At 42.8% G+C, this 22027-nt stretch overlaps 2 protein-coding genes across 9 annotated transcripts; one reads left to right on the forward strand and one right to left on the reverse strand.

Moving 5' to 3' along the window:
- Positions 1–800: 800 nt before the first annotated feature.
- LOC112251355 (vasculin-like protein 1) lies at positions 801–20703 on the reverse strand. Of its 3 annotated transcripts, XM_024422294.2 has the most exons (11): positions 20107–20703; positions 18589–18836; positions 18128–18242; positions 8313–8439; positions 7870–8138; positions 7608–7686; positions 7328–7527; positions 6756–6911; positions 4105–4352; positions 3044–3146; positions 801–2266 (listed from the first exon to the last, which is right to left on the reverse strand). In XM_024422294.2, the coding sequence occupies exons 3-11, from the start codon at positions 18185–18187 to the stop codon at positions 2105–2107; spliced, it is 1404 nt and encodes a 467-aa protein (XP_024278062.1). In that variant the 5' UTR covers positions 18188–18242; positions 18589–18836; positions 20107–20703; the 3' UTR covers positions 801–2104. The 3 variants fall into 3 exon arrangements, with proteins under 3 accessions (XP_024278062.1, XP_024278060.1, XP_024278063.1); XM_024422292.2 differs by lacking the exon at positions 20107–20703 and having other exon boundaries at positions 18589–19184; XM_024422295.2 differs by lacking the exons at positions 3044–3146; positions 20107–20703 and having other exon boundaries at positions 2138–2266; positions 18589–19184.
- tmem69 (transmembrane protein 69) lies at positions 19188–22009 on the forward strand. Of its 6 annotated transcripts, none has more exons than XM_024422296.2 (4): positions 20096–20182; positions 20762–20787; positions 20872–20916; positions 21018–22009. In XM_024422296.2, exons 3-4 carry the CDS (start codon positions 20872–20874, stop codon positions 21720–21722), a joined length of 750 nt encoding a protein of 249 aa, XP_024278064.1. In that variant the 5' UTR covers positions 20096–20182; positions 20762–20787; the 3' UTR covers positions 21723–22009. The 6 variants fall into 6 exon arrangements, with proteins under 6 accessions (XP_024278069.2, XP_024278065.1, XP_024278067.1 ...); XM_024422298.2 differs by having other exon boundaries at positions 21021–22009; XM_024422301.2 differs by lacking the exon at positions 20762–20787 and having other exon boundaries at positions 19188–20182; positions 21098–22009.
- The last annotated feature ends 18 nt before the right edge of the window (positions 22010–22027 follow it).

Raw genomic sequence — 22027 nt, forward strand, 5'->3', positions numbered from 1 at the left:
AGGTTGTCTTCTCTCCCAGCCCTCCATGCTGTGGCATTGAGCCTCCCCTGCATGTTCTAGAGGGGCATACCCCTCTGGTCTCTCAGCTGTCAGAAACAATCAATGTTAGACAGACAGACAGACAGACACACACACACTACACTAAGAGCCAACACACTTACTCTTATAAGATCATGGGTCATGCAGGTTTTGGATAGATCCCCTTGCGCTCTGGCTGCCATTGTCTTAGCACCACGGGATCTCCAATGCTGCTCCCAATACAGAACAATGCTTTATGTTTCTCCAGGAGTCGGAGGGAGAGGAATACCATACTACACTGTGGACAGCGAAACTCTCCCAATGACTCCATCACTGCATCCTTTTAACCAAGTCCACTGGGCAACAATAAAGGCACACACCAAGTATCACAAGAGTGAAAACTAAATATACTCCTAAATGAGCTCAGCTATTATCATTCATCTATTTACCACTTTTCTCCAAATCAACATAGGTCTACGGTTAGCTTACTCTTGTGCATAAAGTATTGGTTATGCTTCTGGTGATTTCCCTGTTTGTTGGTTACAATCACCACGTCGATGGCTGTGTTGTAGGGGGGGTGGAGGGCCTCAACACAGACTTCTCAAGCGTCCTCTGCTGCCCTGTAGTGGCTACAACTAACTCACCCCGTCTGCAGACTTCTCAAATCAGCTCTATAATCTTTGATGACGCAAATTGATTTTATAGGTGTCACTGGATAAATCTAAAACTAAACAAATCACTTGTGGATCATTTAGATTCTTAGATAGAGAAGCAGACAAATGTTTGGCAAACCGATGCAAAATATTTATTACAATTACATTTTTCCAAGATGCAGTAGTTTCTTTCTCATACAGACAGTCCATTACAGGAAACCTTATCTTTAAAAATATGTAAATAATGTTATCAAAATAATCTTACATTTTTCAAAACTCACAATTTGTATTGTATTTTTTTTACAATCCACCCTGAATATCAAGGCTGCAAGAACAATATGCAAAAAAAAGAAATATCTATGTGGGATTTACAGCTGTACCAAATTAGAAAAAAACAACAACAACAAAGAGCCTTAAATCTGTGATAAAGCCAGCTGAACATTCTACCAGCCAGGAAAATTGTTGCAATCTAAATCTGGTAAATGCATCATTTTCAAAAGCAGTCCCTCATGTAAGAAAGAAAACCAGGTTGTATCTTAATACAAGAAGCAGGAGTATTTGGGGGGGCCTGTACGTTTACATTCTTTATCAACCATAGAACTTGGCATTTTGAACATCTGAAAATTATGGTGGTTGGTGAACTAAGAACAGACAATCAGCTTGAACAGCTACGATGGATTAATTGAGTTTTTCTCCAGAATAAGTTTGGTAAAGTGACATTTCCATAACTTCAGAACGTTGTTTTATTCTTCTTTATGCCCTTACTGGCTACAATCTATCAGTAGTGCAATACAAGTAATGGTGGTCCATAACTGTAAATGACTGTTCTCCTACCGCTTAGGAGAAATATAATGATGAGCAAAAGCATGCCTTACACTGTTCAAATAAGACAGATGCATTACCATTTGTCGGCTTTAAATGGACCAAAACAAAAAACAAACCTAAATCCTTACAGAAGGGTTATTTAGGGGATTGGAAGCAATGTCAATATCAACTGCTCACAATGATTGTTTCATCTCAACACAAATGCTACAAATTGTTTCAGCAAGAGCAGGTGTCAAAGCCATCTTTCAACAAAATTAAGTATCAATCGATGAAGTCATTTGCAAGTAAAATCATTATTGGTTTGGTTGTTGTCAACATCATGGGTTAGCTTCTTTCATCACAAAATCAAAAGAAAAATGCTGATGTGTTTTGCTTTCAATAATCATTTCAGCTTCTAGGAAAAGACCAAACAAAGGGGTCAAAAAAAGAAAGAAAGGAAAGAAAAAGCAGAAGGAAAACCAAGAAGACCCTCAGGCATGACCTTTGACCCCTCTCTGTCACACCAGTGTCTGTATGACCAGTCTCTTGTGAACGAGGAAGAAGTGTAAAACAGACGAGTGCAATGAGCGTGACGTGAGGAATAAGAAGAGGAGGGGTGTAAAGCCATGTTAGGTGTCGTCGTCTGTCTGGCTGCTGCTAGTGCTCTCGGCCTCTGAGACCTCTTCTAGTTCAGGCTCTACAGGGCTTCTCCAGGACAGCAGGGGCAGGGGCGCCCCCTTGAAAAGAGGCTTCAGGAGAACACCGTTCTGGACCAGCCTGTTCCTCTTCAGCTAGAACAGACAGATAGATAGATTAATAACAACAGTAACCAGGTTTCCAAACTTTTCATGCAGACCTGATCCAAATTCAGAAATGTCGATAGACAATTTGTTTGTTAGCAATGATATGTCACATTGTAGGCCTACCACAGTCTTTCACAGCCTTTCACCACGACATGGAAAAGCATGAAAAGTTTATAGGCAGATGAAATAAGTTATGATGAACTTCACGTTAGAATAATTTATGATGAACTTCACATGGTTATGTGCACAGTGATCATGCAAATTTCCAATAGGCTAAATATCGAGGGTAGACTATTATTTGAACGGTGCTTGTTGCCAATTATCAAATAAAATGACCTTGCTCTTATCCATATCACATCATGTAACCGGTCCACTTTATCAGCAAACTGTTGTCCAGAGAGCATGCACCAGAACCACATTAGGCAAGTTTGCTATTTATTGCAACAGTTTTTGTGACAGAGAGTTGAGTGGTAGAGTTGAAAATGTGATGGTAACCCATTTGTGTTTTTTTATTTGTACATGGGAACTTAACTGCAGAAGTGGTTTTTATGTGCCTTACGTCATCACCACGTACAGCACTTGATCTGCAACAAGTCAGTGTGATGAAAACACCCCTCTTGTGGGAAAATGCGCATATTGTTTTTGTGCACATTTTTGAATATATGCTTGAAGAAATGTCACCAATTGGATGGAAACCTAGCTATAGAGAGATATCCACTCACAGGCTCACAGTAACACATGTAAATAGCTATGTATAGCTTTTACCTTCTCAGTTTTAGCTTGAAATTCTTGGAGCTCAGCATCAGTGATGGGCAAAAAGTTGTCATCATTCTCTGGGTACTCCTGCCAGCCCATAGCTTTGAGCAACCTACCAGAAGAGGCGGAGATCACTGGTAAAACAAGCTTTTAAGTGATTGTCCTATATCTAGGAGATGTAAGAAAGCTCAGGAAATATTAATGTTTTGACACATTTAACCCCTTGTTTTTTTGGGTCACAAAACTACCTCCATACTTCCATGTGTTTGTATGGGTTACCTTCAGACTAGTCCCGTGACACTGGTGGGGGTCCTAGAGCAAAATGGAGAACACCAGTGTGTTCATGAGTCTCCCCTTCCACAGTGGGGTCATAGTAGCGTCCGAATCTAAACGGTTTGAACGCTACAGACATTAGCATTACCGACTTCAGAGGTGTCCTGTGACACTTGTGGGGGTCGTAGAGCAAAACGGAAACCGTTCGGACACTACAAACGTTTTCTTGAGAAGACAGATTTTCGGGATGTTTCATGGTCTGACAAACACCCCTGTAGCTCAGCCACCTCCCTCCGCAGATGCGGAAGGCCTGACATGGGAAGATGTGGTGGATGGAGACACAGCCCATGGGGATTTTGATGGGGATTTTGTATCATGTTACTCAGATTGACGCACAGGTGCGTCTATAGACTTTTAAGTATTAAATCCACTTCAATCAGTGTAGATGAAGGGGAGGAAACAGGTTAAAGAAGGATTTTTAACCTTGATACAATTGAGACATGGATTGTGTATGTGTGCCATTCAGACGGTCAATGGGCAAGACAAAATATTTAAGTAGGTGCAAGGCGACCGGTATAAGTGTGTCAAGAACTGCGACGCCGCTGGGTTTTTCATGCTCAACATGAAATGCTTGTTAATTTTACACAATTTAGCTTGGTCGCCCCACCCTGACCCCACGGGTCCACCGCCCTACAGCGCCCCCAACCCAACACACCCCACTCAGCTTCAGGATCTTACTGTTTGAGTCACTGAGGGTGTGAAGGAAGAGAGGGTATGTGCATGTGGGTGCAACTTACCTGTATTCTGCCTCCAACGAGCTGGAAAGGTGATCTGTGTCTGAGTCGCTGAGAGAGTGAGGGATCCCATTCTCCTCTAAGTCTCCTCTGTTCTCCTTAGGTTCTGATGGACTGGTAGAGGTGGGCCCGTCCCAGTTCCGATCATCCTTCAGGCCTCGCAGGAACTCACTCTTCCGGTCGGTGCTGCGACGCATCAGCTTCAGACGAGGAAGGGTGACGTCGATGGGAGGGGTGATGCTGGAGGGAGGCTGAGAGAGGTCTTACCAAATAAATTGTAAGTCTTTTCAAATAAATTGTAACAAATCAAGTGTAGAGTGGGTCAGAGTTGGAATGCTAGAGCAGTGTTTTCAGACTCCAGCTCTTTATTACAGGTGACAAATTTAGTAATCATCACTGCATTCTCTACCAGAAAGTTGGTTGGCCCTCTTCGATGTCTCCTAGTTTGATACATTGCTATGTTTTCATTTATAAAGCTTGTTTACAAAAAGTCCCACTGTACCTAACATTATAACTAAACTTTAGACATACAAGTTACCACACCCAGTCTCAGGGATGGTTAACTCTGGGAATTCCTTTGGTCTCTACTGCGTTGGGTAAATCTGCTTTCTTGCACCTTATTTGTGGAACAATCTTCAAGATTTTCTTAGATTTGATGTGCTGGTGCCTCTAGGGGAATTCAGAAAGCTGATTGAGGACCTTATTACTGATGAATATGTTTGTTTTTAATGACCGTGTTTTTCTTTCTGATTACATTTTGTATTTATATTTTGTGTCTTTTCTGTATTTAGGACTCATCTCTGAAAGAGACCTTGTCTCAGTAGGAGTCCCTGATAAAATAAATGTTAAATGAGATGTGTATATATATACACATATAAATGAGAGAGAGAGAGACACACACACACACACAGTTGAAGTCGGAAGTTTACATACACCATAGCCAAATAAAGTTACTCAGTTTTTCACAATTCCTGGCAGTTAATTGGCAGGGTAGCCTAGTGGTTAGAGCGTTGGACTAGTAACCGGAAGGTTGCAAGTTCAAACCCCCGAGCTGACAAGGTACAAAACTGTAGTTCTGCCCCTGAACAGGCAGTTAACCCACTTTTCCTAGGCCATCATTAAAAATAAGAATTTGTTCTTAACTGGCTTGCCTAGTTAAATAAAATGTAGAAAAATAAATAAATAAATCCTAGTAAAAGTTATCGGTCTTAGGTCGGCTAGGATCACCACTTTATTTAAGAATGTGAAATGTCAGAATAATACTAGAGAGAATGATTTATTTATTTTTATTTATTTTATCACATTCCCAGTGGGTCGGAAGATTATATGCACTCCATTAGTATTTGGTAGCATTGACTTTAAATTGTTTAACTTGGGTCAAACGTTTTGGTAGCCTTCCACAAGCTTCCCCAATAAGTTGGGTGAATTCTGGTCCATTCCTCCTGACAGAGCTGTTGTAACCGAGTCAGGTTTGTAGGCCCCCTTGCTCGCAAAAGCTTTTTCAGTTCTGCCCACAAATTTTCTATAGGATTGAGGTCAGGGCTTTGTGATGGCCACTCCAATACCTTGACTTTGTTGTCCTTAAGCCATTTTGACACAACTTTGGAAGTATGCTTGGGGTCATTGTCCATTTGGAAGACCCATTTGCGATGAAGCTTTAACTTCCTGACTGATGTCTTGAGATGTTGCTTCAATATATCCACATAATTGTCCTCCCACATGATGCCATCTATTTTGTGAAGTGCACCAGTCCCTCCTGCAGCAAAGCACCCCCACAACATGACATTTCTCCAAAAAGTACAATCTTTGTCCCCATATGTAGTTGGAAACCGTACTGGATTTTTTATGGTGGGTTTGTAGCAGTGGCTTCTTCCTTGCTGAGCGGCCATTCAGGTTATGTTGGTATAGGACTCGTTTTACTGTGGATATAGATACTTTTGTACCTGTTTCCAGCATCTTCACAAGGTCCTTTGCTGTTGTTCTGGGATTGATTTGCACTTTTCGCACCAAAGTACGTTCATCTCTAGGAGACAGGCCGCGTCTCCTTCCTGAGTGTTATGACAGCTGCGTGGTCCCATGGTGTTCATACTTGCGTACTATTGTTTGCACAGATGAACGTAGTACCTTCAGGCGTTTGGAAATTGCTCCCAAGGATGAACCAGGCTTGTGGAGGTCTACCATTTTTTTTCTGAGGTCTTGGCTGATTTCTTTTGCTTTTCCCATGATGTCAAGCAAAGAGGCACTGACTTTGAAAGTAGGCCTTGAAATACATCCACAGGTAAACCTCCAATTGACTCAAATGATGTCAAGTCGCCTATTAGAAGCTTCTAAAGCCATAAAATAATTTTCTTGGAATTTCCCAAGCTGTTTAAATGCCCAGTCAACTTAGTGTATGTAAACTTCTGACCCACTGGAATTGTGATACAGTGAATTATAAGTGAAATAATCTGTCTGTAAACAATTATTGGAAAAATTACTTGTGTCATGCACAAAGTAGATGTCCTAACCGACTTGCCAAAACTATAGTTAGTTAACAAGAAACTTGTGGATTGGTTGAAAAATGAGTTTTAATGACTCCAACGTAAGTGTATGTAAACTTCCGACTTCAACTGTAAGTAAGTTGCCCTCTGGTCCCTGTCAGAGGTCAGACTCACCTCCTTGGGGGTTCCGTAGGTCGGGCCGTAGGTCGGGGGAGTGACATGCGTAAGAAGTTTGTTCACAGAGGCAGCAGGGCTGGTGAAGGCGGAGTCCCAGCCGGATATATTAAAACTGCTTTTGGTTTCTCTCCCGCTTGGCTTCCAGGGACCAGCCTGCAGAGGGAAAAAATAAAATAATGTAGTAATTCATTATTTTGGCTGAGGATGCGACTAGTGACTGAAAGGTCCTGTTTTTATTTTTACCTTCATTTAACTAGGCAGGTCAGTTAAGAACAAATTCTTATTTTCAATGACTGGTTTGGAACAGTGCCTTGTTCAGGGGCAGAACGACATATTTTTACCTTGTCAGCTTGGGGATTCGATCTTGCAACCTTTCAGTTACAAGACCAACGCTCTAACCACTAGGCTACCTGCCGCCCCACAAGGAGATGGCAGTAGTGAGGTCCTACCTTTGCGGAGGGTGACTAGTGATTATACCCTGTCCTGGTTGAGGAGATGGCAGTAGTGAGGACCTACCTTGGCTGGGGACGTGACAATATTTAGGGCCTACCTTTTTTTTCTTTACCTACCTTGGTTGGGGTGATAGCTGGCTTGGGCACCAGGTTCTTGTAGACACTGGATGAGGAGATTGGGGTTTTGGTGCCGTTGGTTAGGTGGGGCACCGTTGTGTTGGCGAAACCAGCAGAGAAAGAAGCGCCAGGGTCTTCCTTGGAAACCTTCTTGATGACCAACATCTTAGTTATGGTCTGCTTGGCACTAGGGGGGTGCTCTGTGGGGGAAGGATTTACCAATCAATCAATCAGGCTTGCTCCCTTTCAAAGCCAGTCACTGGCAGAGCTCCTCACTCACCCCAAACTCCTACAGGAGTCCCTACGGCATGAGGCTGGGCCACCGGCTTCCCACTGCTCTCTGATTGATTGAGTGAGGGCTGTCGAAAAAAGCAAGAACACCCGTAACTTAACAAAAGTTGTAAAAGTAATTTAAACATAGTAATCACCCAGCAGGTCGCTAACAATTTTAAAATGATCTGAAACAGCTTGATAAACCAAATCTTTGGAATTGTTTTAAATTCAAGCAATGAACATCTGCAGAAAGATGAGAGGGCACCCACAAAATCCTCCTCCACAAACTTCAGCTTGTCCTCATGGCCTCCCTCAACTGGCAGGAAGCCTCCTTTCCGGGGGTGGAAGGTCCCGTTACGCTGACGGTGGGGCCCTGCTTGCTCCCTGTCCCTGTCCCCCACAGGGCGCTTGGTGTGGCGCCCATGGTGGGGTCCCTCCTGCCCCCAGAGACCGCTGCCCAGGCCCCCCTTCCCTCCCTTAGCCACGCCTGAGTCCACAGAGTCATGCCGCAGGAGAGAGGGATGGTGCAACCCATCACCTAGCAACCAGGAGTGGAAAAGTAAAATGAAGGTTAAGAACTGATTGGACCTCATAATCCATCCAACACACACACATACTGTTCAACCCTACTTTAACATATGTATATCTGTGACTAATACACTTTGATTTGGTAGTCAGGGTCAGGTAGGGTAAGACCATGTGTATGTGCTACCTGCAGGTGCTCTGAGAGGGCTATTGTTGAAGAAGCCGTCTGAGGAGTTATGGCGGCGGCGGCTCACAGCGGGCCGGGCATCACCGCGGGCAAGATTCTCTCCGTGCCTCTCAAACGCTGCAAGAGACTGAGAGATACAAAGAGGGAAAGAGAGATGTACAGAGATGGAGAAAGAGATACAGAAAGCGTCAAAGAGAGAGAGCGAAAGAGAGACAGAAGGGCACATTTATAAGAGCCTCAGTAACCACTCAGAGCAATAGCTCACAAGCCATTACACTATACCAAAATGGGGGTGTGAAAGTAACCGTTTAAACGAAGTTGAGATCATTAACGTTAAGAAAAATCCCTAACCGAAACCCCCCCCCCCACTTAATTAAAATCACAATTATCACAAAACATTATTTTCCGTGTTATAACCAACAGGCTATAAAGGCCTGGGCAGTTGTGTAATTCACATCAAATCAGAGGAAGAGGCTTTAGGCTACTTGAATTTGCAAGGTAGGCAAGACAAGACATTGAGAGGTGCAGATTACCAAAACATATGAGCACACTTCTGCTTCTCTCTTCCTCGCGCTGGCCTGTCCGCTCGGTCTCTTCGCTAATGATGCAAGTGTGTGTTCAGTCTTTGATCTGACGCCTGTAGAATAGTCTTGCGAGCATACTTTTCGTTTTTGCCTCACTTGAAATTACAGTAGGCTACCGGTAGACTGTATCGATAACGTTTCAGACATATTGGAATGTGGCTCCTTGAAAGCCACTCGGCTACGGCATGTTTGTTTGTCTGTATATTAGGGTAGACTACACTACGAAACCTTATCCGGTGATATGAACGGGCATTTATACATGTGTGTAATTTAAATGTTTTATTTCACCTTTATTTAACTAGGTAGGCTAGTTGAGAACAAGTTCTCATTTACAACTGCGACCTGGCCAAGATAAAGCAAAGCAATTCTACACATACAACAACACAGAGTTACACGTGGAATAAACAAAACATACAGTCAATAATACAGTAGAACAAAAGAAAAAAAAAGTCTATATACAGTGAGTGCAAATGAGGTAAGTTAAGGAAATAAATAGGCCATGATGGGGAAGTAATTACAATATAGCAATTAAACACTGGAATGGTAGATCGGCAGAAGATGAATGTGCAGGTAGAGATACTGAGGTGCAAAGGAGCAAAATAAATAAATACCAGTATGGAGATGAGGTAGGTAGATAGATGGGCTGTTTACAGATGGGCTATGTACAGGTGCAGTGATCTGTAAGCTGCTCTGACAGCTAGTGCTTAAAGCTAGTGAGAGAGATGTGAGTCTCCAGCTTCAGAGATTTTTTCAATTCGTTCCAGTCATGGGCAGCAGAGAACTGGAAGGAAAGACGACCAAAGGAGGAATTGGCTATACCTGCTATACCTGCTGGAGCGCATGCTACGAGTGGGTGCTGCTATGGTGACCAGTGAGTTGAGATAAGGCGGGGCTTTACCTAGCAGACACTTGTAGATAACCTGTAGCCAGTGGGTTTGGTGACGAGTATGAAGCGAGGGCCAACCAACGAGAGCGTATAGGTCGCAATGGTGGGTAGTGTATGGGGCTTTTGTGACAAAGCGGAAGGCACTGTGATAGACTGCATCCAGTTTGTTGAGTTGAGTGTTGGAGGCTATTTTATAGATGACATCACCAAAGTCGAGGATCGGTAGGATGGTCAGTTTTACGAGGGTATGTTTGGCAGCATGAGTGAAGGAATGTATTGTTGCGATATAGGAAGCCGATTCTAGATTTAATTTTGGATTGGAGATGTTTGATGTGAGTCTGGAAGGAGAGTTTACAGTCTAACCAGACACCCAGGTATTTGTAGTTGTCCACGTATTCTAAGTCAGAGCCGTCCAGAGTAGTGATGCTGGACGGACGAGCAGGTGCGGGCAGTGATCGATTGAAAAGCATGCATTTAGTTTTACTTGCGTTTAAGAGCAGTTGGAGGCCACGGAAGGAGAGTTGTATGGCATTGAAGCTCGTCTGGAGGTTAGTTAACACAGTGTCCAAGGAGGGGCCAGAAGTATACAGAATGGTGTCATCTGCGTAGAGGTGGATCAGAGAATCACCAGCAGCAAGAGGAACATCATTGATGTTTACAGAGAAGAGAGTCAGCCTGAGAATTTAACCCTGTGGCACACCCATAGAGACTGTCAGAGGTCCGGACAACAGGCCCTCCGATTTGACACACTGAACTCTATCAGAGAAGTAGTTGGTAAACCAGGCGAGGCAATCATTTGAGAAACCAAGGCTGTCGAGTCTGCCAATAAGAATGTTGTGATTGACAGAGTCGAAAGCCTTGGCCAGGTCGATGAATACGGCTGCACAGTAATGTCTCTTATCGATGGCGGTTATGATGTCGTAATGAAGGTTTGCTGCTTCTGAAACAAGACAAAAATCCATCACTAGGCAACCAGAGGTGTCAATCAAATAATCTCTAGCTACTGCAAGCAGGCCACTCTCCCTAGAAAAGTACTTTAAAGTGTGTTAAATACCATGACTTACCAAGACATTTTGTAGAAATAAAACACATTTAATTCCAAAATCATGGGCATTAATACGGAGTTGGTCCACTCTTCTGGGAAGGCTTTCCACTAGATGTTGGAACAGTTCTGTGGGCACTAATGTTGGGTAATTACGCCTGGCTCGCAGTCGGTGTGCCAATTCATCCCAAAGGTGTTCGATGGGTTGAGGTCAGGGCTCTGTGCAGGTCAGTCAAGTTCTTCCACACCGATCTCGACAAACCATTTCTATTTGGACCTCGCTTTGTGCGGGGGCATTGTCATGCTGAAAGAGAAAGGGCCTTCCCCAAACTGTTGCCACAAAGTTGAAAACACAGAATTGTCTAGAATGTAATTGTATGCTGTAGTGTTAAGATGTCCCTTCACTGGAACTAAGGGGCCTAGCCCAAACCATTCAAAACAGCCCCAGACCATTATTCCTCCTCCACCAAACTTTACAGTTGGCACTATGCATTTGGGCAGGTAGCATACTCCTGGCATCCGCCAAACCCAGATTCGGCACTTACAGTTGACCGGGGCAGCTCCAGCAGGGCAGAAATTTGATTAACTGACTTGGTGGCATCCTATGACAGTGCCACGTTGAAAGTCACTGAGCTCTTCAGTAAGGCCGTTCTACTGTCAATGTTTGTCTATGGAGATTGCAAGTGTAATGGATGTGAAACGGCTAGCTTAGTTAGCGGTGCGCGATAAATACCGTTTCAATCGGTGACATCACTTGCTCTGAGACCTTGAAGTAGTGGTTCCCCTTGCTCTGCAAGGGCCACGGCTTTTGTGGAGCGATGGGTAACGATGCTTTGAGGGTGACTGTTGTTGATGTGTGCAGAGGGTCCCTGGTTCGCGCCCGGGTATGGGCGAGGGGACGGTCTAAAGTTATACTGTTACACAAGGCGGTGTGCTCGATTTTCTACACTTGTCAGCAACGGGTGTGGCTGAAAAAGCTCATTTGAAGGTGTGTCCACATACTTTGGTATATATAGTGTAACTTAATTGCCGGGCCCTAAAGGTCATACAACCATTATTCTGCATTTTAAATTGATGTGGAATTTTATGATTTTTTTCTTATTATTTTAATGGAGCACCAATAAAAGAAAATGGCCATTTAAATGTTAAGCAAAATTGTCCATTCGTCTCATCCCTAATACCAACTTACTACATGGCACCATGAAGACACAACCAACAACACCAAAAGACCAAACACCACTGAAATCTGATCAAATCCTGCCCTGAATACAGTATTAATGCACGGGATGGCCCACCCCCCAATCTCCAAAAAATAAAGAAAACTGTCTAGACTGTCATCCATATTACTTTGAACCATGATTTTAACAGCTACAGAATTCTGACAAGTGCTACTGGAAAGAAGTGATACAATTGGAAAGTAGTGATACAGACTATAGTGTTATATTGTATTGTTGTCCTCTACAAAGACAGGCAGCCATAACTACCTGGGCCATTCAAGGCCACAACATACCTTTGGGGTCAAAGTTCAACCAGGCAACGCAGTGCAAACATTGGACCTACTGTATATGCATAGTCTGCTAACATTTTACCCAGCCACCTAAAAAGCTTGATCCAACAAAGCATGGCATTCCCAGAAACATTTTTTCAATTAGCAGAGTTTCTTCTGAGAAAACATATTTACAGAACAAATCAAATCAAAGTGTATTTGTCACATGCGCCGAATACAACAGGTGTAGTGAAATGATTACTTACAGGCTCTAACCAACAGTGAAAAAAAGGTATTAGGTGAACAATAGGTAAGAAATAAAACAACAGTAAAAAGACAGTGAAAAATAACCCTAGCGAGGCTATATACAGTAGCGAGGTTATATATACAGTAGCGAGGCTATATACAGTAGCGAGGCTACATACAGGCACCGGTTAGTCAGGCTGATTGAGGTAGTATGTACATGTAGATATGGTTAAAGTGACTATGCATATATGATAAACAAGAGAGTAGCAGCAGAGTAAAAGAGGGGTTGGGGGGGGGTAAAAATCTTATGGCTTTGGGGTAAAAAATCCTTTTTGTCCTAGACTTGGCACTCCCGGTACCTCTTGCCATGCAGTAGTAGAGAGAACAGTCTATGACTGTGGAGGTTGGGATCTTTGACAATTTTCAGGGACTTCCTCTGACACCGCCTGGTGTAGAGTTCCTGGATGGCAGGCAGCTTAGCCCCAGTGATGTACTGGGCAGTACGCACTACCCTCTGTAGTGCCTTGCGGTCGGAGGCCGAGCAATTGCCGTGCCAGGCAGTGATGGTCTGTAGTAGGAATTATAGTAGGAATTATAGGATGCCTGTCCTGTCCTAACCCCCAGCACCTCTCTAGGTCTCACTTACAGGCCCCACCCCCATTAGGCAGGTTTTGCAGCGGTCTAAGGCAGGAGGGCCCTGTAAGAGAGACCCAGAGAGGTGCTGGGACATTTCCCGAGCTAAACAGACCAAGATGAACCTCCAACAACACATATACCTTACATAATTCTGCCCCAAAACAATTAACATTTATCTCACCCAGTGACATATGGGCTATTTAGGTGAGAGCTGAGGCTGCCCTGTTTAGTACCCACTTTGTCAAAGGCATGGGTGCAAAATATTGTCCATGTCCAGCACGCATGTCCAGGGTGCAGTTGGAGACACACCGCTGAGGCGCTCCACCAGTGTCCCGTCAAAAATGATTTAACATACAGTGCCAACAGAAAGTATTCACACACCTTGACTTTTTCCACATTTTGTTGTGTTACAAAGTGGGATTAAAGCAGATTTAATTGTATTTTTTTTTGTCAACAATCTACACAAAATACTCTGTAATGTCAAAGTGGAAGAAAAATTCTAACATTTGTAAAAAATAAAACACTAATGTATCTTGATTAGATAAGTATTCAACCAATACATGTTAGAATCACCTTTGGCAGCAATTACAGCTGTAAGTCTTTCTGGGTAAGTCTACAAGAGATATTCATATCTGGATTGTACAATATTTGCACATTATTCTTTTCAGAATTCTTCAAGCTCTGTCAAGTTGGTTGTTGATCATTGCTAGACAGCCATTTTCAAGTCAAAAGTGTAACTAGGCCACTCAGGAACATTTAAATGTCATCTTGGTTAGCAACTCCAGTGTATATTTCTTCTTGTGTTTTAAGTTATTGTCCTGCTGAAAGGTAATTGTGTCTCTTGGAAAGCAGACTGAACCAGGTTTTCCACTTGGATTTTGCCAGTCCTTAGCTCTATTCCATTTCTATTATCAAACTCCCTAGTCCTTGCAGGTGACAAGCACACTCATGTTGCAGCCACCACAATGTTTGAAAATATTGATAGTGGTACTCAGTGAAGTGCTGTGTTATATTTGCCCCAAATCTAACACTTTGTATTCAAGACATGAAGTTCATTTCTTTGCCACATTTTTTATTTTGTTATTTCAAACAGGATGCATGTTCTGGAATATTTTTATTCTGTACAGGCTTCATTCTTTTCACTCTGTCATTTAGGTTAGTATTGTGGAGTAACTACAACGTTGTTGATCAATCCTCAGTCTTCTCCTATCACTGCCTTTAAACTCTGTATCTGTTTTAAAGTCACCATTGGCCTCATGGTGAAATCCCTGAGCGGTTTCCTTCCTCTCTGGTAACTGAGTTAGGAAGGACACCTGTATTAATGTAGTGACTGGGTGTATTGACACACGATCCAAAGTTTAATTAATAACTTCACCATGCTCAAAGGGATATTCAATGTCTGCTATTCTTATTTTTTTTTTACCCATCTACCAATATGTGCCCTTTGTAAGGCAGTGGAAAATAACACTAGCGACTTGGTCACCCACCTCCTTGGTCTTTGAAACTGTGTGAAATTCAGTTACAGATAATTGTGTGTGTGAGGTACAGAGATGAAGTAGTCATTCAAAAATCCTGTTAAACACTTATTACACACAGAGTGAGTCCATGCAACTTATTACCTGACTTGTCAAGCACATTACTACTTCTGAACTTGACATTATGGGGTATTGTGTGTAGGCCCGTGACAAAAAAAAATCACAATTGAATACAATTTTAATTCAGGTTGTAACACAACTAAATGTGGAAAAAGTGAAGTGGTGTGAACACTTTCTGAAGGCACTGTAACTCATGTAGCCTGTAGCCTACGGTAGACCGAGTGGTGTTTTCTGTAGCCTACAGGATGGAGATCAAATTTATGACAAATGTCACGAGACACTTTTTACATCATGCAAGTTTTTCAGATCAAATAACCTAACCCACAGGTGTATATCCCAAAAACAGGACAGGTCACAGGAAACTGCTGTCTAGGAGTTTCACACAGTTGTCATGATAATCAGTGATTTCAAGTTTGTATTAGTATATTTTTGACGAGCTGCATCACAGCGAAAAAGAAAAGACTTCTGCATTTCCCGCTGTGTAAATACATGGATTCTCATTGCAAATAGGCTCAAGATTACTCCTGATAAAGGTGGGTAGCTGATATTCAGAGCATAAAGACGTCCCCCAGTCATTTTTTTACTTTTCCTGTTGAAAAGTGATATTCCAAGTATAAATACAGTAAAGTACACACACTAATGCCTGGTCTACACCACACGACTTTCAAAATCCAAACGTCATCGAGCCGCTCACATTAAACGACTGTCTTTCCTGTTGTTTTTTGTCTTGGCAACTTAGTGGTGCGCACACTAAACGATGTGGCACAGACGGGGGTCACACACTACAAGATTCTTCACTTGGTCGTGAGAATTCTCCATACCACGCTGTCTCGTGAACACAATGATGTGATGATTAGATTGTTAACGCAGCCTTATTCACACTTGCCATACAGAGTTGAAATATCTAGCCAACATTTTGAATTAAATAACATTGCTTGTAGGGCCTCCCTAGTGGTCTAAGGCACTGCATCACAGTGCTAGAGACTAGAGGTCGACCGAGTATGATTTTTCAACGCCGATACCGATTATTGGAGGCCCAAAAAAGCCGATGCCGATTAATCGGACGATTTGCTTTATTTGTAATAATGACAATTACAACAATACTGAATTAACACTTATTTTAACTTAATATAAAACATCAAAATCAATTTAGCCTCAAATAAATAATGAAACATGTTCAATTTGGTTTAAATAATGCAAAAACAAAGTGTTGGAGAAGAAAGTAATATGTGCCATGTAAAAATGTGTGCCATGTAAAATATGTGCCATGTAAAAAAGCTAACGTTTAAGTTCCTTGCTCAGAACATGAGAACATATGAAAGTTGCTGGTTCCTTTTAACAAGAGACTTCAATATTCCAAGGTAAGAGGTTTTAGGTTGTAGTTAATATAGTATTTATAGGACATTTCTCTCTATACCATTTGTATTTCATATACCTTTGACTAATGGATGTTCTTATAGGCACTATAGTATTGCCAGTGTAACAGTATAGCTTCCATCCCCCTCCTTGCCCCTACCTGGGCTCGAACCAGGAACACATAGACAACAGCCACACTTGAAGCATCGTTACCCATCGCTCCACAAAATCTGTGGAATAACTACTCCAAATCTAAAAGCGAGTGACGTTTGAAACAGTATTAGCGCACACCCAGCTAACTAGCTAGCCATTTCACATTGGTTACACCAGCCATTAGGCTGATAGGCTTGACGTCATAAACAGCGCTGTGCTTGCGAAGAGCTGCTGGCAAAACGCACGAAACTGCTGTTTGAATGAATGATTACGGGCCTGCTGCTGCTCAGTCAGACTGCTCTATCAAATCAGACTTAATTATAACATAACAACACACAGAGATACGAGCCTTTGGTCATTAATATGATCGAATCCGGAAACTATCATTTAAAAAACAAAACGTTTATTATTTAAGTGAAATACGGAACCGTTCGGTATTTTATCTAACGGGTGGCATCCCTAAGTCTAAATATTCTTGTTACATTGCACAACCTTCAATGTATGTCATAATTACATAAAATTCAGACAAATTAGTTCGCAATGAGCCAGGCAGCCCAAACTGTTGCATATACCCTGACTCTGCGTGCAATGAACGCAAGAGAAATGACACAATTTCACCTGGTTAATATTGCCTGCTAAACTGGATCAGTAGTTATAACTAGTGATTATGATTGATTGTTTTTTATAAGATGGCTTCTACTAAATTCGCGTAACAGGCAGGCTACTCGTGGAGTGCAATGTTTAGAGCGTTGGACTAGTTAACTGTGCGGTTGCAAGATTGGAACCCCTGAGCTGACAAGGTGAAAATCTGTCGTTCTGCCCCTGAACAAGGCAGTTAACTCACCATTCTAGGCAGTCATTGAAAATAAGAATGTGTTCTTAACTGACTTGCCTAGTTAAATAAAAGGTATAAAAAAAATATATAAAACATTTTTTAAATAAAAAAATAATCGGAAATCGGCACCCAAAATCCCGATTTCCGATTGTTACGAAAACTTGAAATCGGCCCTAATTAATCGGCCATTCTGATTAATCGGTCGACCTCTACTAGAGACGTCACTACAGACCCAGGTTTGATCCCTTGCTTTATCGTGATCGGGAATCCCATAGGGCGGTACACAATTGGCCCAGCGGTGTCCGGCTTAGGGGAGGTTTTGGCTTTGGAGGACACATGACACGACCTTCGCCTCCCGAGCCCATTGGGGAGTTGCAGCAATGAGACAAGATCAAAATTTAAGAAAATAAATAAATAACACTGCTTGTGAACTTCAGAGATGACACAATTTGACACGGACTTTGGTTAAAGTGACATTGGCAAGTACAAACGCAAGTAGTCATCGCTCCGGCTCAAGAGTCTACACATTCTGGGTGATTCGAAACAATGTCTTCTCTGATGAGCTCTCATTGGCTATTGCTGATCACTGTTATCAAAACTTGTCACTGCACATCTTACACTACAAGAGCATTGTAGATTTTGTGCAGATAAAATCAAACGTTTGAAAATACTGGGATGTTTGGGATTGCTCAAAGACAGGATCGGAAGTACTCAGATTGCGGTTCTGACCTGCTCACATTAAGCGCGTCGGTGAAGACTGCGCACCGAGAGGGCAACGACATGAGGATTTTGTCTCCGATCTCAAAAACTTGTCTGGGACAGCTAAATTGTGTAGTGTACACTTGGCTTAAAGGGTAAAAAAATATGTTTTGAGCAAAATAGTGTTTTTTTAGAGAACTGCAAAGGTTTTGATGGGATCATCAGCCTACCGACTTGCTTGTGGAACAATAGAGGAGCAACAGACTAGGACAGCCAAAACCGGCCCTGCTCACTTACCTTGGCAGGCTGAGGCGTGGAAAAGTTAAGCCAGGCTGGAACAAAGTCATGCTGCGCCATTTAGGTCCAGTGTCTCCCGTCAGTAGAGCGTGGCATCAAACCTCATGGCCAGGATCTGGAGAAGCAAGGAAAGAGGGATATCACTGCCAGACCTCAAATAACAGACAGAAATGAGTGTGAATAACCATCAGTGTTACTTCAGAGGAGTTGGTGTTTCATGCAAGATAATGTCAGGCTGCTTATGACAGACAACTTATGGTAGTCTTTATTCATCTTTACCCAAATAATGAAAATGAATGATTTGAATTAATTAGGATTTACACTGATCATCATTGCAGCTTTTCGAAGTGTGTGCGAATGTGAACTCTGCCAAATCACTTGGTAGTTAGTGTCATTTCACTTCAGTATGAAGAGGACACTGATTGTACCCACCAACAGCTTGACATAACAAATCTTCTTACCCAGAGTAGTCAGCTCTGTAGTCCAGTGGCCCTTCTCTCTGTCAGTGTGGTATGTGTTCCTCTTGGTACAGCTGGCCCAGCCCTGGTGTCTGTTAAGCTAAGGCAGACCAGGATGTAGGACCACTCTTCAGCCTGAGCGAGACAGAGCCCCCAGCAGAGAGAAGCTCCAGTTCCCAGGGTGAGACGATGAGTGGAGAAGGGGCTTGGGTGGTAAGGAGACTGGCAGTTATCGGTACTGCAGGTCTTGGCTGGTGTCGAGATGATTCGATTGAATCAGTCAGACAGACATGAATGAAAAGCAAGCATATGTAGTAGGGATCTGTTTGGTTGTTTGATCTAGGCCTGACTGTGTGAGTCAGTGAGGAAAGTCAACTCAACTGTTCTATGTTCTCAAAAGGTTTATGGAAGCAGCACTTTGTGCCAGCCCTGACACTGATTCCTCCTCACCAACTCATCCTATCTCCAGATGTGGACACTCTCTGAAAAAAAAGGGGGGGGGGAGATCTACCTCACAGTGACGCTTCAAGGGGAAAACAGCGAAAAGCCTGTGTTCACCTCATCCACACAACCGGAGGGCGACGACAGGGAGAAACGGGGGGGGGTCACGGTTCAGTCACATAACAAAACCCAAGGGGGCCTATCGCTATGATGTGACTAACATTGTGTTTGTTAGTAGTATCAATCAACACACCCTAAATCCTGACTCTTCTGAGAAGGGGTGTGAGAAGGAGCCTGACATTCTTATTAACTCACTATTGTAGAGGTTGTATTGCTAGAGAACGTACTGGAGATTTGGTTCTGTGCACCTTTTTGCATTTATCTTACCCTCAGACACGACAAACCTAGGCTGTTATTGTTGGTCAGATACACCATTCATTCAAAGCACATACTCATGTAAACTGACTCACTTCTTAGCTATAAAATTATACTTGAGTCATACAGAGGCAACTCTCCTTAATAAAAGGTCACTCATATAATTTTCAAAATATATCTAACAACTGTCTGCCTTTCACTAGATTGTACAATCCTGACTTTGCTGTAGCATTTGGCAGAAGAGATTGTTGCTGAAGTTGTTGTAAGGATTGGCATTGAACAAAACAGAACTAAGTGTTCTTCTTTACTTCTCAGCCGTCTATTCAAATTACTTCTTCACACCTTTGCAGCAGATCAACACTGTTAAGAAACACAACATTTAGGCAAGAAAATGACAATGGGCAGTTAGAGTTATGTAATATGGCTAGCAGCTAACAAACTAGTTAGCAGGCTCGGTTGTAAACAAGCATTACGTACAAACTAACGTTACTGCTAGCAGGCCATTGAATGAGTGCGACTCGCCAATGAACGATTACGCATGGTGCAACTTTCAATATTATTATATTAGCTAACAACATAAATTACTATATATGCATTACTTGACGTGATGACACATGAACATCGAAAAGTGTAACTGTCAACGGCAATTGATGATAAATGGAGCTAGCAGCAGACGAAATCAACTGTGTCAAAATGGCCACCTACCTAGAGATAAATGTCTCGAGCCTCACACAGACCACTGTGATCGCTTGTCTCTGTCAATTCAGCTAATATCCGATATGTAAGTGTAAGCGGAACATGACTGTCTTGCAACCGCAAATATATAATTTGAGCTGTCGTAGTTAGTACATTTGGCTTGTGAGATCCCGTTTTATCAGACTTTCGTTTGAACTAGCTAACAGTAACGTTAGCTATCCTAGCTTGCTACTTGTTCCTGTTTGTCCTAGACATACTAATTGATGGAAGAGCACATGTCCACGCGTTATAAACAGTTTATAAACAATGATATCTGCTGTGCCTGTAACTTGTGGTCTTTGACTGTCAGTTTATCCGTTTAATGATGTAGCAAATATATCCACCACATTTAATTGAACAATTCGTCGTTACTGTGGGGTAACTGTTGTGGAACCAGACTTCTCATAGGTCACTGTACGGACGGAAGAAATATACGGTCGCACACAAATCGGCAGGGTGTATGTCTGACATCAGGGACAGCGGATTTTTACTTATTTATAACAACATTTAATTCCGATTTGAAAAACAAGCAAGAATACAATAATCCGAGATAGTATAGAGATATTCTCTGCGCAGAGGCAGTGATTTTGATGAGACATTAACAGTATATGACTTTCTACACAAGCAACTCCGTGCTAAACAGGCAGGCAGGTAGGTTACTGCAGAGATTTCAGACATTCATATGCTATTCAGATTTTGGGAAATCTATTAACATTGTCTACTTTTTCATATAAGATGTTGGCTGGTATATTTAGAAGACCCATCCTTACTGCTCACAAGGTGAGTTTACCTGTAAGAGGAGACTAAACATTGTTTCATGTCATGTCCATCTACTCATCTTATTGAATCTCTTTCCATGGATGCATTGGGACTCTCCACAGCAGATGTCCTGGCTGTCTGCTGGTGCCTCAGCCTGGGTTTCTGATGTCTCTTATAGTTCCTGTCCCCTGTGGCCCTGCAGGGTCTCCTCGGCCAGGCTGCTCCCTAAAATAAGTGATGCTGTTGGTCTATTGAGGACGCAGTACTTCCACAGCTCTGCTGCGAAGCTGAAGAAACGACAACAACCAGAGCCTCCACCCAGAGAGTTGGACCTGCTCCGTTATGACATGAGAGACCTGGGAAAGAGCCCCAAACCAGCGCTGTACCTGAGCCTCTCGAGCCTTATCCCTTTCATCGCTGCTCCGCTCGTCATGGCTGTGACCGAGACCTACCTGCCAGAAGTGGCCTTCGCCCAGGTGGCCTATGGAGCGTCTATCTTGTCTTTCCTGGGCGGTGCGCGGTGGGGCTTTGCCATCCCGGAGACTAGCCCGGCCAAGCCAGACTGGATCAACCTGGCCAATAGCGTGGTTCCATCCCTGTTAGCCTGGCTGGCCATGCTGTTCAGCGACACTATTACCCCAGCAGCTATGATGGTCATCATGGGGCTAGGCATCTCCCTACACTATGACCTGTCTCTGCTGCCCACCTACCCCAGCTGGTTCAAAGCCCTGCGTACTATACTGTCGGTGGTGGCCTTCCTCTCACTGGTGGCCACACTGGTTCTCAAGGGAGTTTACCCGGAGAAGATTATATTTTCAGAGCAATGAATTCATGCTACAGAGTACAGACACATTTGTAATTGAACATACTTTAAGTGTGAATGGAAAGATCTATAAAATGGTAAAGAGTTTGTGATGGCATATGTTTGTTTGTTTTATTTATGGTACTTAAAAATGGCTGACTGATACTAAATGTGTATCCTTTAGGCTCTGGTTCTGGCAATACTGTAACAAGCAGGTGGTACGTTTCAGACATCTGCTGTATATCCATGTGGTGGTTTGTCAGTGTCATGCATTATTATTGCAGATAATAAAACAATGGAATGGCGGCGTGACCAGCCTCAGCCTACAAT

This window comes from Oncorhynchus tshawytscha, linkage group LG05, assembly GCF_018296145.1.
Source record: "Oncorhynchus tshawytscha isolate Ot180627B linkage group LG05, Otsh_v2.0, whole genome shotgun sequence".
In the NCBI taxonomy this organism is placed as follows: domain Eukaryota; kingdom Metazoa; phylum Chordata; class Actinopteri; order Salmoniformes; family Salmonidae; genus Oncorhynchus; species Oncorhynchus tshawytscha.